This window comes from Ptychodera flava, chromosome 7 (assembly GCF_041260155.1).
Source record: "Ptychodera flava strain L36383 chromosome 7, AS_Pfla_20210202, whole genome shotgun sequence".
Taxonomy (NCBI): Eukaryota; Metazoa; Hemichordata; class Enteropneusta; family Ptychoderidae; genus Ptychodera; species Ptychodera flava.
Genome location: NC_091934.1, coordinates 15,804,315 through 15,815,448, shown reverse-complemented (window position 1 = coordinate 15,815,448; position 11,134 = coordinate 15,804,315). Strand labels below are relative to the sequence as shown.

Sequence of the window (11,134 nt, the reverse complement as noted above, 5' to 3'; positions counted from 1 at the left end):
TTCAACTCTGTCAGCAGTTTGTTGCCATTTTCTTGTACCAGACGCGTTATTTCATCAATAGTTTGACGGATGTGTTTTCTCAAGCTTTCCTCTTCTCTTGGAAGCACTTTTCTAGAGACTCAAATATTGCTTCACTTTGACTTTGCTATTGCTAGCTTCAGTTTCTTTCATTTTCACTTTGTCGATGACTTTGTGTAAGTTTTTAGTGAATTCCTTTGCCGCGTCTTTGACACCTCGGTACTGGTGTTTTGTCAGAGGATGATCTAATGCAATACACCTCAGACAGATTGCCATGTTGCAGGTATCACAATAGAATTCGACCGGGTACTCTAGATGTATGTTACAAGAGACAGGAGGCTGTACCGAGGCTGGGTCGGCGGACTTTGCCGCCATGTATTCATCAAAGCGGAGCAAGCGATGAGATTTCGTTGCGGGAAGCTTATCATGTGCTGTGGCGCAGATACTGCAAAAATCAAAAGAACAGACGGTACAGTGCTTCATCACATCGCCTTGTTCACACCCGTCGCATTTCTTTGAAGTGTTTACGCTCTTCTGTTCTTCAAATAGTGCGATTAAATCATTGAGGAAGATGTTGACCTGGATTCCTGTCGCGCCACTGTCGGTTAGTTCATGAACTCTACGGCATACTGGACAGGTAATGGCGCCCATCTCATCTGCCAACTTACCCAGACAAGGCTCACAGAAGCTGTGCAGACACGGCAGAATTTTGGGATTCTTATAGCATCCACAACAGATCCCGCAGAGTAGGAAATTCTCGTCTATTTGTTCGGGTAGTTGAGATCCACTTGATGCCATTTTGTTCACGATATTTCAAATGATCTACGCAGCTTATTACTCAAACAAGTCAAGCGACTTTAGTGTTATAGTAGTTCCGGGAAGCAAGGCTTCATGGGATAGATAAAATGGGGTCAAAATTTTCATTGGGGTCAAAGCAGGCCTCGGTACGGTTCAAAGTATAGTTTTCAATGATGTTAAGAACAACGTTCTTCATAACCTTTGTTCTGTAAGACATTATTCTCTACGAAACCAAGAAAATACATCTAAAGCTATTGACGTCCAACAAATTGTGCTGATAGTGTAATATTAATAGCACTTTTACAGGCGAGTCAATGATCTAGGGATCATGTTTAGAAACGTTTGTGCATGTAATATTCCACACGGCCTCTAAATTATACAGAAATTATAAACGGATTCAGTTTAATACTTTGGCAAAGATTGCAAAAGACAGATAACAAAACAAAACCAACCAATTAATTGATGAACAACACCAAGAGAATACGAAGAAAAGAAGATTGTTCGAGTAAAGAAGGTTGTTTTCTTTAGATTTGTTGATTTTATATTAATTCATATTTTTTCGAAAATTTACAAATATGAAAAGCGTGGCAAATATCAAATAGAGATGTCAATCAATTACCTTTCCAGCCCCCTTTCCAGTTTACAGAAAGAATATGTGAAAGAAAAGTATGATACAATAGTACCAGTATCTGCCAAAATTATGCAAATGAATTTACGGCTCCTCTCACAAACTACAAACCTAGGGGGGTACATCAAGGGAGGTCGTATGTGTATGATCAACTTTATTTCATTGTATGCTTCTGAGATCGTGTGAACTTACTAAGTTTGTAAAGTCCCGGAGCATTTTCGGTTACATGGCCACTTGTTTGTGTAAGCTGTGGTGAAGTAATTTGAACAACAATTGTGTGGGAAAGCGTGGATTTATGGGGAGTTGTCATCCTGGTTTCTTTGTTGTGTTTTTCCTACTTTGGTGTTTGGGTCAACATGTTTTTGAAATGCGGTGGTGTATTTTTGAATTGCGTACCAGTCACGAATTGTATCATTCAGTTGCATTTTTTGGCTCGACCATCTGGTCCGTAACCCTAATATATCAGAGAAGTATATCAGAGATATCTGGAAGTTAGCAAATTGAAAGTTTGTTCTGCAATGCGGAATACAAGATATGAATTGTGTCATTCAGTTACAGTTTTGCTAAATGGCCGAAAGAGGGCGTTTGTCTGTGCTATGCTGTGTTGTGCTCGGAGGTATCAAGATGCTGTAGTCAGCTTGGGTGGGCGTGTCGCAATAATAGGAAGCCCCCCGGTTCGTGTGTGAGTGTTTTGGTTTTTTGTTTTTTTGTTTGTTTTTTGTTTTTTTTTGTTAATTGTTTTTTGTTGTTTTTTTTTTGTTTTTTTTTTTTGGGGGGGTGTTAATGCGATGGATGTAGTTACCAGTCCTCAGGACCTGAGAGCTGACATAATGACAACCAACAAACATTTCTCCGCCTCCGGGCTACAATTATAGCAGCTAGAGTTAGCCAGCAACTTTCCATACTGTTTTTCTCTCAGAATAACGTGATCCCTATAAATATGTAAAATTAAATTTATTGGCCCATCCTCGGAGAAAGGTAGAAAGTAGCGATCTTCTTCGAATCAATCATTTATTCACAAGAAGTCTATTAACAAAGTGAAGTGAATGAAACAAACGGAACAAACAGTCCTTCATAAATCGCAGAGTTAAGTGGGTTTTATGTAGTATTCATGAATTCAGTCTATTGCTTCAATCGTAGACAATGGAACTCTTCCTCTTCTATATTACTCGTGGTTCTTCTCCATCAACATGGTGCAAATGGTGAAATGATGGATATTGCATATTAAAGAGATACAGTTGTCGGACCTGCGCTCCAAGGTCGTTTGGGACAAATACGACCAATGTAAACACTGTATCCAAGGTACGATGGTGATTAAAACGTTAAAACATGTCTGTCATAATCTACATCGTATAATTTAAATGTTGCAGCTATGATAATGAGGTGCATCTAGGTATCGTGCACGACATACATTGTTTGTAAACAAGAAACTTGCACAATCCGGTTTTCCTTTAAAGTGTAGAAGTACAAAGTTATAGTGTCTCATGACGGTGATTTTAAATCTTAGCTAGACCAAAAATACAGCAATGAAATATTTGTATTGTGAATGGAGAATACAAGTAATGATCGTCATTTACAGAGTATTCTGCTCTCCTGTCAAATGAATTTCGAAGTTGTACAGCGTCTTATCTTTATTCTTTGTCATGAAAGAGCATATTTTTAAGTTTCGTCGACCTCTATAAGGCAAAGTTTGACACTTTTGCCCTAAATTTCCTATAATCTGGGGTAAACTGCCGTATTCAACACAATGGGACTACCACAAATTCTCATTGTGAAAGGGTTGAAAAAATTAAGTATAGAGCAAATGTTTGACATGGTTTTGAATGGGTCATTTTGTATGCTCGCATGCGCACAACAATCAAAATATCCCTTCAGCTCATTTTGATTTCACTGTAACATCTCTGCGTTTCTTAGCACCATGGGAATGAATTGTGGCCATATCTTGATTGATGATGGAAATTCCATGGTAAATTTAAAATCCGTTTCCACAGCATTCCTGCGATTGATCATAGTTATGCTGACAAACTCAACACTGGTTAGAAACAGTCAATGAGGGTTGTTTAACTCACATTGTGAAATTATTCATCAGCTCTATGTTTCACCACCAATAATTCAATAGTTAATTACTCTCGTTGTAAGAAACACAGCCAAGGAAAGTTAATGTATCAATTATAAATAATTGTGAATGAAATAACAAATATAGTCATGTGTCTGGCAAATATTCATTGTCTTGATGGAAACTGCAAACCATGTCACTATGTTCACTACAATGCATCTATTACTACGAAAAGCTTATGAAAGTCGTGTACCTGCAGCGATATACCGAATGGAAATAATGAGTGACAGTAGAGTTAAAACTGGACTTTGAATGGACCACGGTAAAAACACAACCAGGTGCGCAAACGCGCACAGAAATACCTCTATTTCCATACCTGTTTGTACTTGTACACATGATAAGCTATCAAACCTACTATGTTGATGCCATCACGATTTTATTTTCCAGCAATCTCTTCATCTTATCGGTTCAAGTGTAACCCATCCCACATTGTCAACACAGGGCGGTAAAACAAAAACACACCTGAAAAGATACCTCCAATGAGAGACGACGTTATTTGTGACACAGCTCTTCTCATTTTCTTACTGCAGACAATGTTCATGATTTAAGAAGACTTACAATAAATTGTTTTAGTTAATCAGAAGTTGTAGGTTCTTAGCACCTCATGGATTCTACAATTACTCTGGATGGTTTCTTTGTCAGCAATACAGGAATATAGATCAGAGAGAGAGCTTCAAATATACGGTGCATGCACGATATGTAGGCAATCATTGTGTGTAGTGTATATCTTTAGCTCACACTTGGAAAGGAAGTCAGTAGTTAGAGGGCGCTGTGACTTGCATCATGAGTGAGAAATGAATTCGATGCAGGGCGTTTATACATAGCGCCGTTTCATTATACGCTGCTCTGTAACCCAAAGGCAGTGAGATGATTTGTGGAATTCAAGATATCGTCACTTAAGATGAATTTACGTTCAAATATACTTTCTAAACAAAACTTTTGGGGGAAAGCAAACTATGTTCAAAACTGTCCTAGTTGTCGATACAACAAAAACTCTCTGGTGACCTCTTGACTCCCCCTGACAAAAGCTACCGTTGCTCTCTCACCGACACATATCATGCATAAAATATGTTTACCCCTTTTCCAACATCATACCGTCGACAGCATTTGAATCCCTCTATTTATCTACGCTTGGGAATCTTTCAAAGTTGCTCACTGAAGTGTATACATTCCCCACGCTTATGAAAAATGAATATTATCATCCGCTCGTTGATGTGAGAAAACTTGTGCCTACCTGTCGATACTCGTCTTGCGAATACTATTTTTCTCACGAACAGCTTTGTTTTTGTCCCTATACCTCCTTGTGTCGACGATGTGTATATGTAAGTCGTTACTATGCCCGGCCTTAATGTTGTGCGTGTGTCGATGCGTCTTCACATGTCAGCAATCAAAACAAACGACTGCAATTTGGTCAGACAACACTTTTAAGTTTTTGTATGCGTTGGGTCGACCAAATAAGTGTCGTCAAAGATGAACTTGCTATAGATGAATCACTCAGATCTTAGAATTCGGAACAGAGTTTTTAATTGTTTTCTCTACGTCGTGTTGTAAAGCATGAGATGGTTTTAAGGCAGTGAATAGATGAATATTACTTAAGTTCCATGAGTTCTATGACTGATAATTATATCGAAGTAGACTTATAGATTTTACTCTACTCTTTGAAATCTACAAGATTTCAAAGAAATATTCAACGTTCATATTATCGTGCGTAAAATATAAAACTTTATATGAGTATTAATGTTTTGAAATTCTAAATAGCCAGACCTGCAAAGAGTGTTTGAGCAAATTTCATGACACCTTCCAATATTGTGTTCGTCGATGAACACAGAATACAATGACACTATACAACTAGAAAATTCTTATCACACGATTTGAATGACACTTTTAATGTGGCTCGCCGAATCTTCTTGAATATAAGATCAGAAATAAAGACTTTATAAAATCGTTCTTTATCTTCATTCTGACCGAATATTAATGTTAAGCTCTTCGGCGACAAGGTGATTCATTTTTACTGCCTGATTTGCATACGGACAGTCGTAGAGTCCGCTGCCTTGCAAAATCAAAGCGAGTGATTAGGTCAAGCCCACGATAAACAGATGCATGGCACGTAGAAGAGTGCGTTTACCATTTGTATAGTATGACTACGATAACAGAGAAACAAAGCCGTGTCTCAACGAGCAATTGTTTGCTACCCTGTATACTAAGCTTGCATGACATCATGTAAAGTGGGAGCAAAAGGATATATTTTGATTTGTCATTAGCATCATAACTGCACCATGAAGAGAAATATTTCAAACGAGAATATATAACTTTTTGTGATGTTCAAGTCTGTGTACATCTTCCCCTGGTTCCCCAATTTCAAAACAAACTCTCTCATAACATTTTTTCTCATTGGAGTGAATATTAAACCTTTCAATCTTTCTCCCTCTCATGCCAGTGGTGGCGATACAACATTAACCTCATAAAAAGATGTTAGTTCAATGCATGCTAGCAATTTGGGATCGGTACAATTACTAAAAATATCATTGGAAGAAAATGTAAGATGAAAATATGCTGAAATCTGAAAAAAAAACACTGAAATACTAAGATGACGTGAAAAGTCAGCGACTGAACAACACAACAACTGAATTTAAGAATATTAGTTTTATCCAGTAACTTTTATACAACTTGTTATCAAATGATAATGTTTGATGTTTTCAATATTTGTGTTTAAAGCTTGTATGACAATTGCAAATTCTTGTTCTATACCAAAGAATTGTCTGTGTTTGTCAATTTCACAGCACAAAATTCATTATTACTATCTAATTTTGAATTCTCGTCGGGAGCAGAATTCAGATGACAACAATGACAGTATAGTTTATATATGTACAGATTAAGTTGACAAGCTCAACACGCTGTATTTCAACATACTTTGGTGAGTAGAAAACGTTACAGTCTTGCATAAAAGCGACAATAATAATTGTGAAAAAAATTAGTTACAGCTACTGGTCGTTTAGGCTAATGAACACTCTGGAAAATCTTACTTACATTACCATGACACCCGCCTGTATCTGATTTTAAATTCGCAACTGAGCCAATTCACTAGTTACTCAATAAATTAATCAATAAAATTAAATTTCAGAATAACATTAATATTGTTATGAAATATACATTTAATTGTGCTGACAAAATCATGTGTCATTCAACAAATTGGAACTTAAAAGTAATTTACCTCTGTGGTATTGTATTAATTCTTCTACAAATCACTTTGTTACTTTGCTTACAGTTTAATGGATGTTCTGTAGTCTTATTCTCTTTATGGTATTTTCCACCGATTTTGAAATATTTTATGAAATATAAGAACTGTGTACAATTATCAAGAGAACAAACATTAACAAACGATGTAACTTCTTACTAGCAGAATTATTGCGTGAAAACTTTAATACAACTGTTACCGTTATCGGCCACTATAACTCTGTCATCGTCAGTGACACAGACACCGGTAGGACTGCTAAGACCGTCACTTACATCATCGATACGGCAAACAAATTTACCATTCGATTCGTATTTCACAATTCTGTTATTGATGTATTCTGTGACATACACATAGCCGTGTTTATCCATAGCTACTCCCTGGGGCCAGTTCATCTGACCATCACCACTTCCGTGGGAGCCAAATGTATAGAGGAAGTAACCATCACCATTGAACACTTGGATACGATAGTTACCAGCATCTGATACATAGACATTGCCGACGGTGTTAATACAGACAAACCAGGGATTAGAAAACTGACCCTTCTGACTTCCATTACTACCAAATGATTTGATATGATTGCCGTCTTGATCGTAAATGTGAATACAGTGAGCAACATAGTCTACAATATAAACCCTTCCATTGACAGGACTGATAGCGATACCAATAGGGCCCCGAATCTTACCCTTTCCAAAACACCTGATTAGTTCACCATTCTCATCACAGACAATTACCTGATTATTTCCACAATCTGTAGTAAAGACATTACCATTCACTGATACAGCTGCATCATAGGGATGGAAATTACTGACATTTGCAAACTTGAACATCTTCCGGTGTCTTCCATTTACAGTAAAATTTTGTAATATTTGATTGTTATACTCAGCGACCAACACGTCTCCGTTTCCCATCATTGTCACACCCCGTATGTCATTAAACTGACCGACCCCTAAACCTTTCTCCCCAAACTTACACATCAACCCTTTCTTAGCGATAACCTTAATGTTAACCGGTGATCCTTCTACTGGTTTCTTACATACTGTCACTGACAATTCATGTTCCCCCTCTACCTCTACACGTGTTTTCAAAGTCATTGTTCCATTCTCATTGTCCTTGACTTCCACTTTCTGTGTATTACCGTTTGGTGTCTTCATCACAGCTTCAACTTGGACATGATATGATACCTCTTCCTTGTTTAGGCTTGATTCATTCGCGCTTCGAATGGTGCATGTGATGTCTTCGCCGACTCGAACTGTTGGAGTGACTGAGTCCACTTTGTACACTGTCGGAATAAATTTTATTGTTCCAAGACTCTTCCCCCTACAGAAGTCATCACATTGTTGAAACTCCATGTAGTCGTCTTCCACTGGCTCTACCTGTGTCTGTACTTTCAGCAATTCTTCTGTTTGATGATCAACTCTCCTCTTTGCAGACATTAGCTGTGAAGCGTTCCCATAGTGCATCAGTTTCTCAACATATTCACGAGTACTTGTCAGGTCACTCTCAGCAATGTCAAGTTCTTTCAATTGTGCAGTCAAGTTAACTTTCCGTTTTTCGTATTCACCTTTCAACTCTGTCAGTAGTTTGTTGCCGTTTTCTTGTATCAGACGCGTTATTTCATCAATGATTTGACGGATGTGTTTTCTCAAGCTTTCCTCTTCTCTTTGGAAGCACTTTTCTAGAGACTCAAATATTTGCTGCACTTTGAGTTTGCTATTGTTGGCTTCAGTTTCTTTCACTTTCACTTTGTCAATGACTACGCGTAAGTTTTCGGTGAAATGCTTTGCCGCGTCTTTGACACATCTGTACTGGTGTTTTGTCAGAGGATGATCTAATGCAGTACATTTCAGACAGATTACTGTGTTGCAGGTATCACAGTAGAATTCGACCTGGTAATCTTGATGCGAGTTACAATAGACAGGAGGTTGAACTGAGGCTGGGTCAGCGGACTTTGCCGCCATGTATTCATCAAAGCCGAGCAGGAGATGAGATTTCGTTGTGGGAAGCTTACCGTGTATTGTGACGCAGTTACTGCAAAAATCAAACGAACAGACGGTACAGTGGTTTATCGCATCGCCTTGTTCGCACCCGTCGCATTTCTTTGAAGTGTTTACGCTCTTCTGTTGTTCAAATAGCGTGATTAAATCATTCAGGAAGATGTTGACCTGGATTCCTGCCACGCCATTGTCGGTGAGTTCATGAACTCTACGGCATACTGGACAGGTAATGGCGCCCATCTCATCTGCCAACTTACCCAGACAAGGCTCACAGAAGCTGTGCAGACAAGGCAGAATTTTGGGATTCTTGTATCGTTCACAACAGATCCCACAGAGTAGGAAATTCTCGTCGATTTCTTCGGGTAGTTGAGATCCACTGGATGCCATTTTGTTCACGATATTTCAAATGATCTACGTAGCTTGTTACTCAAACCGGTTCAGTGTTTCACTAGTTCCGGGAAGCAAGGCTTCATGGGATCGACGAAATGGGGTCAAATATTTTCATTGGGTCAAAGCAGGCCTTTGTACGGTACAAAGTACACTTTTCAATGATGTTAAGAACAAAGTTCTCCGTGATATTTGTTCTGTAAAACATAATTCTCTACGATAGCCAAAAAAATTCATGTAAAGTTATGAAGGCGAAAAATTGTGCGTATACAGTAATATTTCCCATTACTTTTTTCAGGCGAGTGAGCGATTGATCAGTGATCTAGGGATCATGTTCAGAAACGTATGAGCATGTACATAGCCCAGAAAGGATACAGAAGTATAAACGGATTAACTTTAACAGTGTGGCAAATATTCTAAAGGAACGATATCAAAACTTAACCAAGTAATTGACGAACAAAACCAAGTGAATTACAAAGCCAAAAATATATTTTGAGTAAGAAGTTTGTTTTATTGACATGGTTTATTTTATATTATTCCATTTTTTGCGAACATTTTCAATTTGAGAAGCGTGATTAAACAGGGATGTCAATCAACTATATTTTCAGTCCTCTTTTCAGTTCACAGAAAGAATATGTAAAAGTATGATACAATAGCTTCAGTATCTGCCAAAATCATGCAGATGAATTTACGGGTCCTGCCACAAACTGCAAATCTTGGGGTGGAGATGGGTGGGATGAGTACCTCAAGGGAGGTCGTAAAGTTTATGATCAACTTATTTCATCGTATGCTTCATTGATTCTAAACCTTAACCAGGTGTTTACAATCGGCGCGTAAAAAATAGTCCCCTTATTTTTCCATGTAAAACAACATGATTTATTAAATATTTTCGAATCGTTGAAATTGACCCATCAAGCGTTGCCTCTCAGAACAAACAGAAGACAAATGTGTGATGCGTTAACTTGGCCTAACCTAGAAAACTCCGCCGACGCTTAACATTTTTCCGTATTAAAAAAATTGAGTAGATTGTCTAATTTTACCGTAGTATAAGGGTCTCAGCGAACAAAAAGCGGAGTTCAAAAATTCAGGCCGACCTACCTTTCCAGAGGTATACGTCATCGGAAACACACATATCTTTCAGTTAGCCCCACGGTCCCATATTTTGATAGACTAGGCCTACCTAGGCCAATAGGTTCCATTTTGATATGGTTGTAAAGATCAATCACGTGTAATCCAGATATCTTATATAGATCTGATCTGGACTACATTACAAATCTGTTCAACATCAAATGCATACAGAAAATATATCCTCTAGGTCTAAGCAAGCGTTTAAGTCAGCTGCACACGAGAGAAATTAGCTGAGCAAACAGCCTCGAATGAAGTTTTGCTCAGCTAATTTCTCTCGTGTGCAGCGGGCTTTACTGACAAGAATAATTGGCTTCAGAAATAGAGGAGAATCGTTTTCTTATCATCATGATACATAATTTTTCATCTATGCTACAAGTCCCTAAAATATGAATGGGTTGGAGGCTATAGAGGAGTTGTTGACTATGTGAACTACTGTGCTGGTAAAGCCCCGGAGCATTTATTTTCGGTTACATGGCTTCTTGTGTTGTGTAAGTTGTGGTCGTGTAATTTGAACATCAATTGCGTCGTCTTATGTTTGTGTAACTTTGTCACTAATTCCTTGTAAAGAAACACGTTAAAGTTCACAAGTTTGTCCTCGAATTTTTATTAGAGTCTTTAATCTGACAATGACGTCGTGGTATCTTTGAGTATAGGGTTACAACACAGTACCGCGATCTCACTTCGTCTTTTTGTAAAACTTTTTAGCGCAAAAAGCGAAATCTTGTGGTAAGGGGGCGCTTTTGCCAAACTTTAACTTCTCCATTGACCTTGAATCCCCCAAGGTAAATAAAATGTTGTCATTAATGATATTCTATCACTGTCTGCTATGA

The 11,134-nt window shown here is 38.0% G+C and overlaps 1 protein-coding gene across 1 annotated transcript; it reads right to left on the bottom strand.

Annotated features, from left to right (window-relative positions):
* Positions 1 to 6,962: 6,962 nt before the first annotated feature.
* Positions 6,963 to 9,176, bottom strand: LOC139136314 (tripartite motif-containing protein 2-like). Its single transcript, XM_070704040.1, has one exon. The coding sequence runs from the start codon at positions 9,174 to 9,176 to the stop codon at positions 6,963 to 6,965; it is 2,214 nt and encodes a 737-aa protein (XP_070560141.1).
* Positions 9,177 to 11,134: the final 1,958 nt, after the last annotated feature.